General features: G+C 39.3%; 1 protein-coding gene and 2 long non-coding RNA genes across 3 annotated transcripts; all 3 read right to left on the reverse strand.

Moving 5' to 3' along the window:
* Positions 1–12,908: 12,908 nt before the first annotated feature.
* LOC118484308 lies at positions 12,909–13,546 on the reverse strand. The gene is made up of 2 exons (XR_004873287.1): positions 13,425–13,546; positions 12,909–13,121 (listed from the first exon to the last, which is right to left on the reverse strand). It is a non-coding gene; the product is annotated as an uncharacterized LOC118484308 (long non-coding RNA).
* An 85-nt stretch (positions 13,547–13,631) lies between these two features.
* LOC118484307 lies at positions 13,632–14,036 on the reverse strand. The gene is made up of 3 exons (XR_004873286.1): positions 14,026–14,036; positions 13,804–13,954; positions 13,632–13,727 (listed from the first exon to the last, which is right to left on the reverse strand). It is a non-coding gene; the product is annotated as an uncharacterized LOC118484307 (long non-coding RNA).
* A 729-nt stretch (positions 14,037–14,765) lies between these two features.
* Positions 14,766–17,586, reverse strand: LOC110891341. The gene is made up of 8 exons (XM_035980194.1): positions 17,368–17,586; positions 17,085–17,279; positions 16,700–16,948; positions 16,502–16,622; positions 16,253–16,401; positions 15,930–16,187; positions 15,831–15,856; positions 14,766–14,823 (listed from the first exon to the last, which is right to left on the reverse strand). The coding sequence occupies exons 1-8, from the start codon at positions 17,584–17,586 to the stop codon at positions 14,766–14,768; spliced, it is 1,275 nt and encodes a 424-aa protein (XP_035836087.1).
* Positions 17,587–18,921: the final 1,335 nt, after the last annotated feature.

Below are 18,921 nucleotides of genomic sequence, written 5' to 3' on the forward strand. Positions count from 1 at the left end.
TACCTAATACAATTCCTGAGCCCAGAAAGGCAAACAATGGAATTGACACATGCTCATACCGCAATAGTATAGAGTATACTCAACCCCATTCACAATGGGTAGAGACCCGCATACATACGTTTCAAACATACAAGAACTGACAATACTTGTATAATGGAACAAAACACCTTATATTCAAAAAATTCTAGGCACCAACATGATGCTTACAAAGATTTACATAAGGTTTCCTATTCTATACAAGAGGACAGCAAAAAAGGGGCACACCGGCCAACCTAAACCCTATTTTGTACCACTGGTCCCCGCATCATCTCTAGCGTTACCAGCAGCGTCGTCCTCTTCCACATCCGGATACAGCATCCGCAAGCGGTCTACATAGTCCGCGGCATCCAAACAACTGTCCAATTCCTGTATACAAGCAAGGGACGTGTCATAGAAGGAGGCCTCGGCTGCTTTCAGGTGCGACTCGGTATCCACGCCACGGAACCCCGATCGCTCATCCGTATGACTACCCTTGGTAATCACGTTCAGATGGCCAATGCAGCGGTTGTACCCTGCCTTAAAACCGGCATCCCGAGCGCGATCCCGGACCAGATTCAAACCAGCGGCAGTCTCAGGGGCATTCATAATCGCCTCGACAATCTGCAAATTCAAACCAACACGTAAGTCCCATGTGTTAGTCTACAGAAAGCTAAAACACGAAGATACTTACGCGTGAAATACCGCATGACCGCATCCACTCACGGTCAGCCTCCAACTGGTTAAGGGAGGACACCAAGGCATCCTTGGCCTCCACAGCAGAGTCAGCACGTTCCTCCGCAGCGGACACGCGGGCAGTAAGATCGGTAACCGCGACCTCCCGGGCTTGAACATCAGCCTGTCAACAATAGCAAGCAGTTCACAAGGTAAACATTTACGAACCAGCAATGAAATATCAAGCACAGTTAAAGAGACATACCTGCAAGCTGGTAACGACTTGGTCTAAACGGAGGCGCTCCACATTTGCCTCCTCAAGGGCCTTCGCAGCACGAGCCCCGGCCTCTTTGGCCTCTTCAAGCGCCTTCAGGGCCTCGTCCTTCGCCTGCAGCGCTTTAGCCGACGCGGCCTCAGCCGCAGCTTTTTCATTGCCCAAGGCAACATTTGCCGCCTTGGCGTTTGCTAGCTCCTGCCGAGTATGAAACAGAAGATTGTTCTGCTTAGCCCAAGATTCGTTCCACTTCTTGCGCTCGTTGGATGAAATTTCCTCCCAACGCTTACGCTCATCAGCAAGGAGTTTAGCAAGGGTACGAACCTGTTTCAATTGGACAGTGGCAGCCCACTCAGAGGTCTGCTTCTGCTTCTCAAAAGCAGCTTTATCTTTTTCCAGCTGCTCTGCACCCGCACGAGCAACTCGGACCAGCTTTTCCGCCTCTGCCCGCAGGCGGACAGCCTCTTCTTCACGGCGGCTCAGAACTTTATAGTCTTCCAACATGGCATTCGCCACAATGGAAGTCCCTACCAACATGGTCGAGAGCTGGTTTATACGCAGCTCCCGCGGTGCGGCACGAGCCCGATCAACTTCAAAGGGGGTCCCCAGACCGCCCAAGATCTCCCTGCAGGCCGCAGGGTCGTTAGCAATATCATCCCCCTGCAATACAGTCCAGGGGGGTCGATGGTACAGCGTACTGCGATCCTGGGAGTAGGTGCGGTAGTAATACTCCAATTCAGACTCCCCAGGCTGAATTGGAGGCCCGTCATACCCCGCACCACCGGCAGACGAGCTGGTACCCTTATCAACCGAAGACTTCTGCGGCCCAGCATCATGCTGCCGCGCTTCAGCGCCAGTTTTTTGCGGTTCAGCATCAGAATGTTGCTTCCCAGTCGCAGTGAACCGCACACTCAAATCGTCTCCCTCATTGGGAGAGATCAGATTGTTGGACGAGTCGACAGTATCAAATATCTGGGCCGCAGCATTCTCTGCGCTACCCTCCTTCTGCACGGTTGACTCAGGTACCACCTTGACGGGAGGTGTCGACGGCACCTCCGTTGCACCCGCACCCGTGGCACGCGGGGGGGACTCCGGAGCATCGAAGATAGAAAAACCTTCATCTTGAGGCTCTGCAAAAAAGTCAAATAGCTATCAAAACTAGTTACACAACAGTTACGACTAGATAGCCTACACTTACCAACGACAACCGCAGGTTTTTTCTGCGTCGGAGCAGACCTTTTGGTTACTAGTCTCCGACGTTTGGTTTCAACACCACCAGCAGCTTTCTGCTCTGGCCTCCTCTTCTCACCAATCACAGCGGGACCCGCATCTGTCCCTCCCGCAGCCGCCTCTTCTGCCTGCTTCTTCGCAGCACCAGAGCGTGACTCCGCGGCTGTAACCAAACCCTCAAGGGTATCAGATACTATCACATAATCCTTGTGTCGACGAAAAGAGGAATGAGAGATACCTGCTGCCTGCGGCACCAGATGAGGCACAGTAGTGACCTCCTTTATCTTCTTTTGGCGAAAGCGCACGCCCTTCACAGTTTGCCTCTTTGGCACACCTTTCGCTTCAGGGTCCCCCAAGGCCCCAAGATCACCTGCATGGAATCAATACGTCAATAACACAACATGATCAACACAAGTAGCAAAGCTTCGATAGTATACCTTTGCCTACTGGCAACTCAACTGCCAGTGCAGCCTCAGTAGGCACCCGGAAGTTACTACGGATGATAGTATTGTGATCCTGTTCACCATCCGCACAAACTACGGTCTCAACCGTACCCTCGAAATCCGGAGCAAACATCCTCCATGCGGGAGCATCTTCTGATAGTAGACACAAAAGTCAATAACGCACGTAAGGATAAAGAACGTAAACAAACAAAAAATACGTACCACCGCTCTTTTCCCGCACCACGGGTTTCGAGTTCTTGCCCCTCCTCAACATCATACGCAACAGCCATAGTTGCGTGTTGGTCAACTTCACAGACTCAATAGTCTGCAGCTGCGAGAACCACTGCACTGATTTCAAACTGGGCATCGCAATGGTCTCTGCTATGATCGTCTCGGTCACATTCCGAAACGTCATATCCACAGCAAGGGCAGCAGACTTGATATAGAAGAACTTCTTCTTCCACATCGTCATCCCCTTAGGGGGAGTCATCAGCTTTGGGCTACCATCTCGTTGACGAAACGAAAAGAAACCCATGGACACTGTCATCTGATAAAACCGTCGGAAATCTCCGACGGTAGGCTCTATGCCAAGAGCACGGAAGGTAAACTCAAAATTACGAATCCGAATCATCCCTAACGGACTCACTTGAGAAATGTGGACCTTGTACCACTCCAAGATATCCACAACAAACACCGTCAACGGTAATCGGAGGTTACAATCTCCGAAGAAATCGGACCACATGGTCACATAACCGGCCGGAGCGTCGGCACCAGTATCACCCTCTGATGGGTACCGAGCCCCATACTCAGAGGGCATCTGGACCTCAAGCATAAGGCGATCAAAGCTTTTCCTGGTCCACTTCAGCGCCGGTAATCCACTACCGGCGGCCCCATCTTCTTCTTCTTCGGCCACTAACGGCCGTTCAGGGTTTTCACCCTCCACATTGTGTGCACTAGATGGTTCAGCCATCAAAAATATTAAAGAAACAGAAGATGGTGAACAGAAACACTAGAAACCTCACCGGAATTTCAGAAAGAATCGTCGGAGAAGACAGATGACAACTTTCTCTCAAACGGCAAATTTTTTGAATTTTCGACCAAGTGAGAGGAAACCACGAACGGTTTTCCCCTTATATACCCATCGCAATTAATGCGGAGGGAGAACGCAAATCATCACGTTCAAAAAGAGCGTATCTTGCAACAACACGTGTCGAGCGCCGTTTTCGCTGACGGTTATCACGCGCGCGTGGCCGCCCACGCGCCTGACAAAGAAGACGTTTACACTCCCTGCTACAGTGCATTTAATGCCTCGGGCAGTGCAAATGTCCTTTCATTTCAGCACATGCAGAAACGTCTCACCAACTTCTACCAACTCACACGTGCGATCAAGCCACGTAGGCAAGAAAAAGCGACAACATTATCCAAAAAACATAAGCGGCATGCGGTTTTTCTGGTTTACCGCACCATAACCCATACCGCATGTCGTTTTTTTATATACCCTAAAAAATAGGTAGAAATATATCTATCTATACTATAAAGGGATATATTACCTTTTCCGCATCACTCACGAGCACACGTGAAATATGCGGAAGTGACACACATGAACCCATTCAGATGTGTCAGATGCTCAGAACCAGTGTTGTTCTTTGGACTGAACCGCATTCCAGGAACAGCCAAACCGCACTGCCTTCATTCTCTTCAAGCTTCAAATCCCTCCTGTCCGGTTCACAACCACAGAGGGTGCATGAACAACTTCTCCAGCAAAAAGAAGGAAGAGAATCTACGCGACCGCACATCAGCAGCCCTGACTACTGAACCTTCAAGAGCTACATCCGTGCAACAAGCACACCTTGAGCGAAAATGGGACTGCAAACATCGCAGACACCCATGAAGAGCTACAGACATAACCATAGCTTCCGCAGAGTGGTTGCTACGGAAGAGCAAAGCTCACTCCACATCACCGAACGAGGCTACCTCGTTGTAAACTCGGTATTGGAGCGTGAAGGAAACTGGCTCCAGAAAGAACGCAGATACGTGCTCTAAACAAGCACTTATCAAGCAAGCAAGTGTCCGCACAGCGGTAACAAGTCTGCCTATGACTTTGTTTACCTGCCAACGGACCGCGGTAACAAGTCTGCTTATGACTTTGTTTACCTACCAATGGACCGCATGGAATAAACAACGATGGGCATCCCCTTGCCTATGACCATGTTTATTTACCCATAGTTTAGATCCACATTGTTCGACCAAACATGGCCAACAATGACGCAACGAGGTAACCGCAAAGAACGTACGGTTACTTGAGAGCTATCAAGATGAACACAAACACCCCACAAAAAAGGGATGGTCATCTCATCATAGGATGCTGAACATAGAACTTGAGCAAAGTTCTAACACAACGTCCAAAACCTTCAAACCCGACCGCAAAGGTTGGTTTAAAAGCTTTTCTTTTCTTCTTCGTGCACCATTCTGGCAAATGGTTCGAAGAAGAAACCACCTCCAGGAGGTTCGAAACATGTGCAGACCTTCGAACCACCATCCTAGAGGTTGGTTCGAAGTTTGTGCAGCATTACTATGAAGGTCTCTAACAGACCTTCAACGCAACAACAGGTGGCAACCCACCTGATGACATACAACGGCTGAGAATTTCGCATCAAAGCGAACTCCTTCACCGGTACGGAAGAGGCATAGCCGGATTTCTTCCCAGATCACCAGTCTGATCTGGCCTAGAATTTTCTCCAGACTGCCAAACTACCTTCCTACACCATAAGTCCAGTGCTCCTCCCACGTGCAACTTGCACAAGGTAGCAACACTAGACTGGGGGGACTTGAAGGGGTATGGTCCCGAAACGACCATTACCCGCATCAAACAAACCCCTACCAGTAAGCAGACCGCACCCATGCGGTCACATACTTCGAACCCATTCGGTCCGAAGATGAATAGCTTAACCCAAGTACAAAAGAAGATGAACATATCGATGCGGCTGGCACCGCATCATATGACCATTTTCGTCACGACAAGGGAAGCGAGCAAATAGTCTCCATATACGATGATGCGGCCAACACCGCATCTCGCGTATTTCTTGATCACAAGTAGGAGACGCGGTAACTTCAGGCGTTACCGCATGCAGCGATGCGGCTCGCACCGCACCCTGCGCATCCAACAAGTGGACTGACACGCCATGCAAGTGGCTGACACCACGAGGCAAGTGGCGCCGGCGACAGTCCCCTGTCAGAGCTATTAAAGCAATGGGCTGACGTGGCGTAACCCCCACGGCCGGCGAGACTGACACACCTGCAACGGTGCAGCTCGTCGTCAGCCCATCCATCAATCTCCTCCTTCACTCCTCGGCTATAAATACCGACCCCAAACCAGGTTTGAGGTATCTCTTCACAACTCTCTCACTACTACTACTATCTTACTTTGCTTCCCAAGCAAACTACTGATTCTCACGCCGGAGAGTGGTAACAAGGAGCACCCCCCACCCCATCCTCCTTGTTACGAGTCACGGCTTGTTTCCTTGTGCAGGGGATCATCCACCGGTGACTCAGCCAGCGATCTCCGAGAGGAAGGGATTAACCCTTCTTGACGAGACCAGTGTGTTAACCCTGCCCGGTTAACCATTGTTTCATCAGCTACTTAGCCTTGAAACTAGATGAAATTGTTATGAAGGAATTCTAAAGAATCCTTCATTTCAAGTTACATGAATGATAAGTATGCATTATAACGAAAACTTGGGGTTATACCTCTAGGTAACTCAAGTGACACTTTGTGGTTATTCAAGTGAGGCAACCACTACAACTTTAAAGACAACAATTTGGTGGGACGGAAGATGTCATCGAGAACACTCGAGAAATTCTTAACCAATGATATGAGACTTTCACACATGTTAAGGAAGAAATCCTTACTCAACAGTTTGAAAGATTTTCTTGTCTAATATGTGAACTTAAGTGGGTAAACAAAAATTCCTTTTATACGAACAACAAAGTTAGTGATCTGTTGAGGGGGGGGGGGGTTGTAAAATCATTATACTGTAATTGAAATCATTTGAATTTTCAATCGAAAATAGTTTTGATATAACTTCCTGCTTGTTGGTTTATCTTATTTGCATTACAATTTACAAACTATTTGTTCTTAATTGTTTAAACTTACAAGTATAACAAACTCATATTCCAACAATTTATAAGTGAGTTAAGTGGTTTGGTGTTTAATGAGGTGGTTAGGGGTTGAAAGGAGGGAAAAATCAAAGAAAACGGAGTTGGGCGAACTCACTGTCCACACACCCCTTGCGTACCGCAAGGGTTCGGCAATACGGTCTGCAAGGACCGGGCAATGTCTCAAAAATTGCATTTCAGACCCTTAAGTTGTTTGGTTTGTTATTTCTTTGCTACAAACTCAATGTTAAGCATGGTTTGGATGTTTTAAGGTGTATGCAAGTGTGTGTAATAATAAAACGTGCATGATTAACATTCCGAAGAAATTATAAACTTGATGTATGGCTCGGTTTTGGATAAAAACGTGTATTTGTGATGTTTACGTATTGTGCAAGTATAATTGGGTAAAAATAGTATAAAATACGATTTCCATTATATGATCAAGTCTTGAATTAAAGAGACTGAAACGAAAATACGAATTACATGATAAATGAAAAGAATGAAAATACGGAATGTTACAAGACCTTTGGCCTTAAACTCAAATTTCCACTTCCCCTCTAATATCAGCTAAGAAAGGAAAAACATAAAACAAATGTAACTATCCTATTGCAAGTTGAGAAGGAAAACAAAATCATTTTAAAAGGTCAAATACTTATAAGGAATGAAATAAAACCTAAAATAAATCTACCCATTTTATTTTAAAGTAAATTGCTATTTTAGTCCCTAAGGTTTGACTCAAAATACTACTTTGGTTTAAATAATTTTTTTCTATCATTTTAGTACAAATAGTTTTTTTTTTTTTTTTTGCCATTTTAGTCTCTGAATTTTATCATTTTTTGCCATTTTCATCCACTACCACCACCTCCTCCCACCACCCACCCCATCACAACCTTCTATCATCCCCATCACCTGCTTGCACCGTCACTATTGTAACGCTTTGCATTTTTGTACTTTCCTGAACTAGAATGATGAGATCCTACTTCCTATTTTTGGAAACCGTAATCTTACCGTGTTCGTATTTTATTTTATTTTCAATCTTGTATCCGAGACTCTGATCATAATGAAATACTATTTTTATACATACTTATCCGTGTTACAATACTTGGGTTATACGTTATCAATCTTGAATGCATACGCACAATCAATACTCGAAATATTTGTACTCATAACTTATACGTGCTTGATAACTATTAAATACATGGTTACATTCTGATATAACTTACTTGAAGCGGGCTAAATACGAAAATCTGGCACGAACTAACCCAACCCATAACCTTCATAGCCTTCGTGCCACATAGTAATAGTAATAGTAATAGTAATAATAATACTAATAATAATAGTAATGAAGCACATAAATTGCTTCATTACTACCACTTTTCCACCACCACCGCCACCGACCACTTTTCCACCACCACCGTCATCAACCACCCACCATTTCCACCACAACCGGCCACTTTTCTGCCACCCACGTCATCAACCAACACCACCGCCGTCATCATACACTATCAACCACCGCCATCATTTTTACTGTAAATCGACACACCACCATCCCCATACCATCACACCTGCAAAAAAAAGTGGTCTGACCAAAATGCCCCTAAGTTATCTGACTATTTTTTAATGGAGTTAGTGAGTTTGATGAAAATGACAAAAGTCAAGGACTAAAATGGTAGAAAAAAAAACTATTTTGACTAAAATGGAGAAAAAAAACGATTTGAACTAAAGTAGCATTTTGAGTCAAACCTTAGGGACAAAAATAACAATTAACTCTTTATTTTATTTACCTAATAAATGAATACAAAGTTAGAGATGTGCCATCGTCATATTTCAACTCATCAATTTTTTCCGCTCGAATCATTCTATGAGCTAAATAAAAAATGTTTTATAAATTAGGAAAGAGTAATTAAATCATATTTTAGTATTATTAGTTTTATTTTATTTTACCCAATTGTGACAAAATAAACTAATCATTAGTTATGAAAACATTTTTTCCGTAGTATATAAATTGTTTACTTATATTATAATTATAATAACTAATTATTCATTAAAGGCTGATACATCGCCTTGATAAGTGAGGTTCAGGCATGTACGCTCGAGCTCTTGTAAGCTAGGATTGATTTAAGCTTTAAGCAAACCGGTCTCAAGTAGCTCGTGAGCAGCCCGACTGTTTACACCTCTAGATTAATCTTGTAAAGTATTCTTTTTTTCTATATAAGCTCTAAATCATCCATTATATATCCATTATATTCACTTAGAATCATCTTTTTTTTTTGTCACTGATACAACCCAGCCAGAAGCATAAGTTTCCATGTCTGAATTATAAAACCAAAATTCTGAGCCAAATTAACAATTTGTTGAAGAAACACCTTTCTTGTTCTTGGTCTGAATGAATCAGATTAGTTTTTTTGGTGATGGAACACCAAATCTTTTCTTGTTAATACAACAAATAATCTTGCAATAATGGTCCCAGTCAGGATGCGAAGGCGTAATCTCAGGGTCCCCGATCGGGTGTTCTTCCACATACCTTTGCACATCTTCCGCTTCTACAAGCCCCCCCAAGAACACTTGTAACTCGCCGTTTGGGCCTAAACAAAAACATTATGCAAAAGTTAACGTTTTTAGGGGCTGTTTGGCTAAGCTTATTGGAATGACTTATTTACTTATTTGCTTATTTGAAAAGCAAATAAGTCATAATGGAATGACTTATTTACTTATTTCTCTCACATAATAAGCTAACCCAAACACCTTTTAACTTTTCAAAAAAGTAAATAAGTAAATAAGTCACTAAAATAAGCTTAGCCAAACAGCCCCTAAGACTGATAAATATTAATAAACATGCCATATAAATCTACTGTGTCAAGTACGTAAGACTGTGGGGTATGGGGCTTAGGTTGGGCCGCAGGGGTGTTCATCGAATCGAATATCGAATTTTCGAATTATTCGAATCTACTTATTCGAATAATTTTTATTTTCCCTTGAATTCGTATTCGATTCGAATTCGATTAAAAATTACCGAATTCGATTCGATTTCATATTCGAATAAAAAACCCAATTCGTATTCGATTAAAAATTCGAATTCGAATCGAATTCGAATAAATTCGATTTAATTCAGATCCTTTAAAACCACGTAAAAAACTATTAAAACGAAACATAAATTTTAAAGCAGCCATAAAGCACGATATCACATTAAAAAGTTGCAAATAAAGTACCATAAGTCTAAAATTCAAAACGAGAAGTCGGGAATAACCACTCCACCTTACAAGTTAATATTTTTAGGGTATAAATCTATTTATAGATTTGAGTGAATTGCAAGTTTTGTTCTTTATCTTTATGCCTCTTTACAGGCGGTGTCCTTTATGTTTAAATTTGACGAGTTTTGTCCTTTATGTTTAAAAATCAAGCACGTTTTACCCTTTGTGCCTAACCCAGTCTGTTTTCCCAGTTCAGTTTGATGCACATGAGGGTAATTTTGTCATTTCACCCTTTGCTATAAAAATTATAGCAACATCAGCGAACATCATCTTCTTCTTTCATAACCCACCTGAAACCCTAGATCTTTGAACACCAAAATGCATCAATATTGAACATCGTTTACAAAAATTACTGTAGGAGTTTTATTCCCCAATGAAAACCGAATCAAAGGATGTGCAAGAGTGCTTACCAGTCACGTTATAAAAAGATCCGACGTGTTTTCAGGTTTTCCGGCGACGTCTTAGTGTTCCGGTGAGAGTGCAAACGCGTAAACAGGCAATCTCAAGTGAGGTAAATTATTAGGGAATGGGTTAGGGTTTGTATAAATATCAACCAACAGACAACAACCCCTAAATCGCTAATTTGATTTTAATTTGATACCGAAATACACAACTTTCCATTAAAACAACGATTCAGTTTGTGAAGTGTATGAATAAAGTTCAGTTTGTTATGCAGATTCATATCATTCAAAGTGGAAACCAAATAACGAAGCTTTTGGCACAGATCTGGAGGATCAATAAGATCTCAAAACAACATGGGCGGCAAGTTGGTGATGGCTGGTTCTAGATGGTAGTGGCAGAGGTGGTTTTATGTGGTGGCGTGAGTGGTGGTTTGTAAAAAATTGGCTGAGGTGGGGAGATGACGATGGTGGTGGGTTTTAAAAGGGTGAAATGACAAAATTACCCTAATGTGCATCAGATTTAACTGGGAAAACAGACTGGGTTAGGCCCAAAGGGTAAAACGTGCTTGATTTTTAAACATAAAGGACAAAACTCGTCAAATTTAAACATAAAGGACACCGCCTGCAAAGAGGCCTAAAGATAAAGGACAAAACTTGCAATTCCTTCTTATAGATTTGCTACTGAGGTTTTAGTTATGGGCCATGTAATGGATTTGGTAATGGGTAATTTTAATACTTGGAAAAAGTTTGAAAATAATTTATAGTATAACTTAATAAAAGTTATATATGCATTATATAAAAATAATAAATAAAATGTATAATTTTTATTCGAATTTCGAATCGAATTTGAAATTATAAATTCGTATTCGATTCGTATTCGATTTACTTGACTCGAATTGAATCGAATTCGAATTCTTTTAATCGAAATGAATTCTTGATATTCAAATCGAATTTAAACGAATTTCGAATTTTTCGAATTCTGAACACCCCTAGGTTGGGGCATGGGTTGGGGGAAAACGCCCAAGCCACCACCCTGGGTGGGCTTGGGTTGGGGCATGACCCTTGGGGCTTGGGTTTGAAGCCGGGCGTGGGGCGGGCTAGCGGTCCGATGTGGCGGCCTCCTATTCGCTTTCTTGGCCATGTCATAGCGGGTGTTTGTAATTTTTTTTAATAAACTGCCAAGCCACGCCCCAACCAAAGCCCCGTCATACCCTACGGACACGTCACTCACCGGTAAGTGAGCTCCAACTCCACGTATCAACTCATGCCTTCAACTCAAACCCCACCATACCCAGGTGCTAAGAGAAAGAATTACCTTTTGCACAATATTTTCTAATTAAATAGTGTGAGAAAATAAAAGTTATATATAAATTATTTCCAGTACTTTCTAATTATATAAATTATTTATGCATCTTTTTACTTCCTGTTATTACCTGTTGACATTTGACAAGATATGCAAAGTCTACACCAATGACAGCTTCAACATCGCAGACCTAGTTACATTTATTTTTTATTAGTTTTCTTCATATATCGGGTAAACTTAAATTACATGGCACACTCACCTAAACCCATTATCATTTTCATTCTTCAATCTATTTTAATCCTGGCAATCTATTAGCAGTTGATTTACTCAAACTCTCAAACCATGTCACATGTCTCACTTTTTTAATTTAAGTCTAATTTCACCAATCATACAGTAATATACTTTATTTTAATATATAAAAGCTTTTAATAATAAGAAGTCGTATAAAGGATATCAAACGGACTCTGATTGACACCATTCAAGCGGTATTAGAATCGTCTCATCAAACTCTACGATGTGAGAGTTTAGGTTTACACTTTTGCATTTGTAGGTTGTAAATTTTAGAATTTTTTATTTATTATAATTGTGTCTTTTCAATATTTGCATCATTGTGTCGTTTTAGTGACTCATTGTGTCTTTTCTTCCTCGACATGTGTTATATTTTTCGCCATAGTGTGATATTATGCTCGATATTCACTAGTACATAAATGGTTTATTGGGGCGTTTAAAATCGTTTTTTGACATGGTTTATGGACCGCCCCAACAAATAGGGAGTCAAAAAATAAGGCTATCTTTTAGCACGGTTAAGAAAACGCGTCTTTAAAAAGAAATAATAGCGTCAGTAAATAGAAATAACCGTGTCCAAAACCACTTCAAATAGGGAGTCAAAAATGAGGCTCTCTTTTAGCGCTGTTAAGAAACCACGTCAATAAATAAAAACAACCGGGTCATTAAATATAGATAACAAAAAAGTGCTAGTACATAAATAATAATAATAATAATAATAATAATAATAATAATAATAATAATAACAATAATAATAATAACAATACTGGTAATTTTCTATATTAGCATAACAAAAGAAAGGTTAAGAGTCGATAGATTCAAAACAAACATAAAACATAATACTTTGCTACCAAATGATAATAGTCAAACTCTCACTTCAACACAAAATAAAAAAACTTGGAACTCCTACAGAAACAGATCTCCTACCAAATGTTCAAACACAAAATGAAAAAACTTTAACTCCTAAAGAAACAAATTTGCCACCAAAAGTTCAAACATAAAACAAAAACTTCAACTCCAATCCAGTTGTAGAACTCCAACTTTTACCTTTTTTTTGCATTGCTCTCTTCTTAGTTTTCATCACCACACCTGACAAAATTGAAATCAAAATCAATCAAGATAAAAAAAAAATATTAATAAACAATATATTCAAGACACAACCAAACTAAAAGATAATAACTAAGCATTTTCAGTATGTTTCCCAAGTTAAGTCAACACATGAGATATTTGCTCAGATATTTGCTCAGTAGATGTCCCAAAACTTTATATAATAGCATTAGTTTTCTAATTATATTCAGTGTACTAACAATAAGACTATATATGAGAATATTATTCATTTTCTAATTATATTAGCTTTGTTTACTATATTTGACATGTGAAAATACATTTTACCTGTTGTCACGCATGCCTCTGACCCGTTGGAAACACCCTACTGATAAACTGTGGCGTTAATTCTAGGATCAGTTTGTCAATTTCTTTTTGCGGAAGACAACCTTTTTCGTTCCAAAGCTAAAACAAATAAATAGAAAACATGTAATTTGAAAAATATATAATTTAGTGCAAATATACAAAGTATATAAATATATAGAAAACACTTGCCTTAATGGGAAAGTCATGTTGAATAGTATTGACAAACTCGTACATGTTTTTGATAACCATAAAACCACATTCCCAACCATTCTTTTGCTGCTTACACTGTTTTGAATTAAGAATTAAGAATTAAGAATTTTAAATGCATGAAAATAAACTGATAATAAAATAGAAAACATACATTCACCATATCCCAAAGAAATGGAAACCCAAAAGCTTCATCAATGACAGACGTAAGAAGGTAACTATGCTGGTCCTTTTCTCTACTTATAGAATCAATGATATAGCCTCTCTCAGTTGATGGACAAATGATAATTAGGGTCCAATGGTTACTACAAAAAATAAAAATCATACAAAAATTAAGTATGTATGTGTGTATGTATGGTGGAAGAACATAACTTACTCGGCTAAATACGGCGCAAGAAAAAATGTTTTGTCGGTATGGAACATAAACATATCTATGATATGTTCTTGAACGCCTTCAGAATTTTTCGTGCATGAATCACCTTTGATGTGGTGCGGATTAAAAAATGCGCTTCGAGAATTATGTGACTCATAAAAATACCTTAAATCAAGAACAATAAAAAATGATAAAGTTGGTAAACTGAATTGTATCTATAAAATGTTACTGTACCATGTAAAACAATAATAAAAACTTACATTGCAAACCAATGTATCACAGTGATGTCAAGCCAATCATTAGAAAATAGTTGTAACAACTCCACATATGGAATACTATCCTGAACCGTTTGGGGATACATCCTGGCCGGTGAAGAAATCTGAATGCTATGGTTATCCCCAACACACCTTGATAATAGTTCAACCATATCTTGAATTGCACGAGGCCTAGTCTTTGTTCTTTCCAAAGCAGTAGTTACTTCAGGATCGATAAATTCTGGATCTATATTAGGAGCATGACTGTTTGCCATTTGTTTTTCAGGTAGTTCTTGCACTTCCATTAACTAAAAAGCATTATAAAAACAACATTAGTACTTATGGATTATTATAGAAACAAAAATATGATTAGTACTCTTTTATATATGTTTGCATATATATAGAGATAGAGAGGTGTGTGTACACGCGCATTTGTGTGTGGATTGTTATATAAAACAAGTTGCTGATGCTTTACCATATTCATAAAACTCATCTGATCAATGTTTTGTTGAATAGGCATTTGTAGTTCATACGGGTCTTCCTCAATCTAAAATAACAAAAAAAACTGTTAGAATCATAGTTATCAAAAGCGCTCGCCTGCTGCGCCTAGGCGCAATTTTCAGGCAAGGCGCAACCATACCGCCTTGTGCCGTCAAAGGCGCTCTTCTAGTAAGCTTCCAGCCAAAAAACAACTTTCCGGAGACTATTCCGGCCAGATTCCTGCCCAGTTTCCGGCGAACTTCTACAATACTTTCCGTATGGACATATTTGTGGTTGTGGATGGTTCAACGAAGACAAAAATTTGAATAGGAGAAAAAAAAAAAGATGAAAGAATGAAAGGCATTATGACTTGCAGAAAGGATACTCAGTTTTGACCTTTGAAAAGGAGTGGAGAAATTTTTCTTAAAAGCTTACGTTAACAGTGTTTTGCAGAAAAAGCTAGGCACTCTAGGCACTATGTAGAAAGAAGACTGTGTCAATAGTTAACAAAATTCTTTTTCCTTTCCAAATATTCAAAATTATTATAGCAAGTACTCAACTATATATGTTAGAATTTCTTATAAAAAATTATCTAAAAAAGTTTTATTTTTTTAAACTACTCTAACTATATATGTTAGAATTTTTACAAAAAGATTATCTTAAAAAGTTTTATTTTTTTAAACTAGTTAGATAATTTTAATATCTAACTATATAAGTTCTACAAATATATTTAGAGAGTACTATTAATTTTATACACCTACAAGATACATCAATTATCTTTTTCAACCCATAATACATTATATTATTTTTTTCAATTACGTGCGCTTTTTTTCTAGGGCCCTCGCTTTTTTTGCGCTTTGCGCCTAGGCCCTAGGCGAGGCCTATGCGCCTCGAGTGCGCCTAATGCCTTTGATAACTATGACTAGAATGTGAACAAATCAAGCTAAATTAATATAAACTACCTCTGGATGATAACATGAAATCGCCGAGATGTCACCGACTTGTGTTTGAGGCGAGGCGCCTGTGTGGCTTGATGAATCGAGCCTCGGGTTCGTTCTCAGGAAACTCACAGACCTGCTGGATGTTTCCTTGTTCACAATCTATAATTTAACAAAAAAAATTAGAGTAAACATCAATATACTAAAGTATAATGTAATATATAAACAAATATACCTTTACTGCATCCCTTGGCCATTGAACAAAACAGTGAAGCATGTCTCCAACACATTTAATGTCCACAGTTTTAGTTACTTCAAGAACAGGCATTTTCTCGCAACCTTCAATGACGTTATCTACTTGAACTTTTACAAAACCCTCGCTTATTAGTTTGCCATGTAGAATCCTATCAGAAGTTGGCCATATCTGCCCTATAGCCACCGTCAACTCATCACTAACTTGGAATGGAAAAAGCATCTCACATGGTGTCAATTTCTGCGAAACCATAAAGCATTTTTTAAAAAATATATAACATTTTTAACAGCCTATAAATATATTACCTCGATAGGTGGATAGGATATGATCGGTCCACCGGAATTCTTGTCCACCCATGATACCGAGCCTTTCTCCTTGTTCGCATCCAAACTATTGCACCTTCTTGCTCGCTTTTTACTATTGTTGAACAATCCTCCATGAACCTGTGTTGAACCTACATAAACTCAAAATCCAAAACTACATCAGCATCAATAGATGAAAAAAACTCAAATATATATATATATATATATGTGTGTGTGTGTGTTTGACATTACCTATAAGCTCGGAGACTGCCCGTGTTCTTCCGCCGTGTTCACGTCCCATAACTCTAACAATCGGGTCATCCTTTCCGGCAAAATAACTACCATCTTCTATCATCTCTCTCTCGGTGCGGACCTATAGAAAGATATTGTTAAATCATCCGTTTCAGATATATACAACTTTAAAAAAAATAATCAAACACATTTACTTACCAAACGTTCGATTGTTTCATGCGAATCTGGTGCAAGTTCATACGAGTTAGTTTCTGGGTTTTTTATTTTTTTACTCATTATCCACGCTTTGGCACGTTTATCTTGTATAGTTTTAAGATATGGATACTTTGCTTCAAGTAGAGGCCATATGATATCGGTTTTAGCATCCAATCCCGCAAACCCAGTTCGTCCTAGTCGGGAGAAGTTTGTGTTCGCGTTTGCACTTGCTTTGGCCTTCTCGCTTATATCCTTCACACAAATCAACAAAATACAATTAATACTTGCAAACGTAATAATAATAATAATAATAATAATAATAATAATAATAATAACAATAACAATAATAATAATAATAACAATAATATAATAATTAATTCATACATACCAAAAATTCTTTGCTTGTCTTTTTCTGAACGAATTCATCCCAATGCGCAGGATCGAGATATGCATATTTCTCAAAAGGCCTTTTTCCTTTATTAACATAGTTGATAACAAGCCTGCTTCTGAATTTTGTACAAAGCTTCTTTGCTTTTTTAAGCATAAACTTTTTTGCCCCATCAGTTTGAATATTCCATAACCTCTAAAAATTTACAAAACAAAAGGTTAAACATAATACTAAACAAATATTTCATCTTATGATAATGTGTAAAAAAAATAAAAAACCATACCTTGGTATCCAACCATAATTCTTCCCACCGGTTTCTTTCAAAATCCTTCGTATCAATATGATATGGAAACGTTTGTCTAACTTTCAGCCCAAACCATGACATAAATGGAGAACTCATTGCACCCACCGGGCGATTATTTTTGTCAAAATCTACCTTATAATCCTCCTCTTTATAATTCTTTTGAAAAGAAGCAACACCACGTTTGCCTCTTTTCGACATAGCTATAGATTACAATTAAGCAAAAGAAATAACTAAGTTATTTAATTAGATACATATACATACATATTTACAAAACCAATATACATATTTGCCCTAGTCAACAACCAAGCATCAGTTTAAACATAAACTATGAACTCAAAGGTCACCGTAACTTCAGAAAGTGATATTGCAGAACAAATAACGGTTTCTAAGAAGACATAAATGCTATCAACATCTTGATTACAGGTGTAATTATGTTAATTAGATTAGTTACCTAATATTTGATTTATTTGAAAGCATATGGATATAACACAAAAGAAACAAAATGAAAAGCTATATCTTGCATTTGAAATTCATAAATCCAATTAGAATGGTGAATTTGCAATTTCCAGTAAACTTTAGAGGCCACTTTCCTAAGATCACAAATTTAAAATCATCAAATCAAAAGTGTGTAATACAAAATCTAAGAATTGAATCCACGCCTTAATTTCAGCAATCAAAATTGCAAAATCAACAAAAAGGTAACAAATATATATAACAACTAGTCAAATAAATCATGATTCACAAGGTAACAATAAGAAACATTAAACTTGTTGAAAATGCAAATCATCAATTTAAACAGGACTATAAAGCTTTTAACATGCAAAGATACTTACAAATCAAAATGAGGGAAATAGGGAAGAAGCTACCTTCGTTCACTGTTTTAATATGGCAAAACAACGTGGACGGTTTGGAGAAGAATATTAGGTTTAAAACTAACGTGGGACTGTGGTAAATGGGGCGGGAGCGGGTATTTTATGAGAAATTTATGATAATGTGGCGGGAGTGGGTTTTTTATGAGAAAATCTTGATTTTCTGAAACGGTTTTTCACCCATTTTTTTTCCAAAAAAAAGAAAGAAAACATTTAGGGCTTCTTTTTTAATTGCCGGAAAACCATCTCCGTCGGAGACGAGGTCGGAGACCCAAACTCAGTATACCTTATGCATACTCTAATTCGCCGGATCTGTGCTGAAAAAGCCTAAATCGAAACGTAGGACATAAAAATCTCATGTGGAGGATGGATTATGAGGCCGCCATTGCTTCACATAATCAGCTGAAGCTCAGTCAAACCGGCTTGCGTCGCCACCAGAGTAGAGCCATTCTAGGAATCGGTATAGTGGAAACGGGGAGATGAATGAGATAATCATGATTAGTGGCGGAATAGAACGGTGCGGGAGGTGGAGCGGTAGTGGTGAGTGCCAACGAAACGGCGAATGCAAAGAGAGATGGAGAGATTGGCGTTAGGGTTTCCTCCATATTTGCTTTACCAATTTTAAAGTCACCTAATCTCTGTGTGCTTGTAGCCTTCATAATTT

Source organism: Helianthus annuus, chromosome 11 (assembly GCF_002127325.2).
Source record: "Helianthus annuus cultivar XRQ/B chromosome 11, HanXRQr2.0-SUNRISE, whole genome shotgun sequence".
In the NCBI taxonomy this organism is placed as follows: domain Eukaryota; kingdom Viridiplantae; phylum Streptophyta; class Magnoliopsida; order Asterales; family Asteraceae; genus Helianthus; species Helianthus annuus.

Coding starts and splice junctions, on each gene's coding strand:
- LOC110891341 (XM_035980194.1), bottom strand. CDS start 17,586: ATGTCGAAAAGAGGCAAACGTGGTGTTGCTTCTTTTCAAAAGAATTAT. Junction 16,402..16,501: donor GGCAGTCTCCGAGCTTATAG/GTAATGTCAAAC, acceptor GAGTTTATGTAG/GTTCAACACAGGTTCATGGA. Junction 16,188..16,252: donor TATCCTATCCACCTATCGAG/GTAATATATTTA, acceptor ATGGTTTCGCAG/AAATTGACACCATGTGAGAT.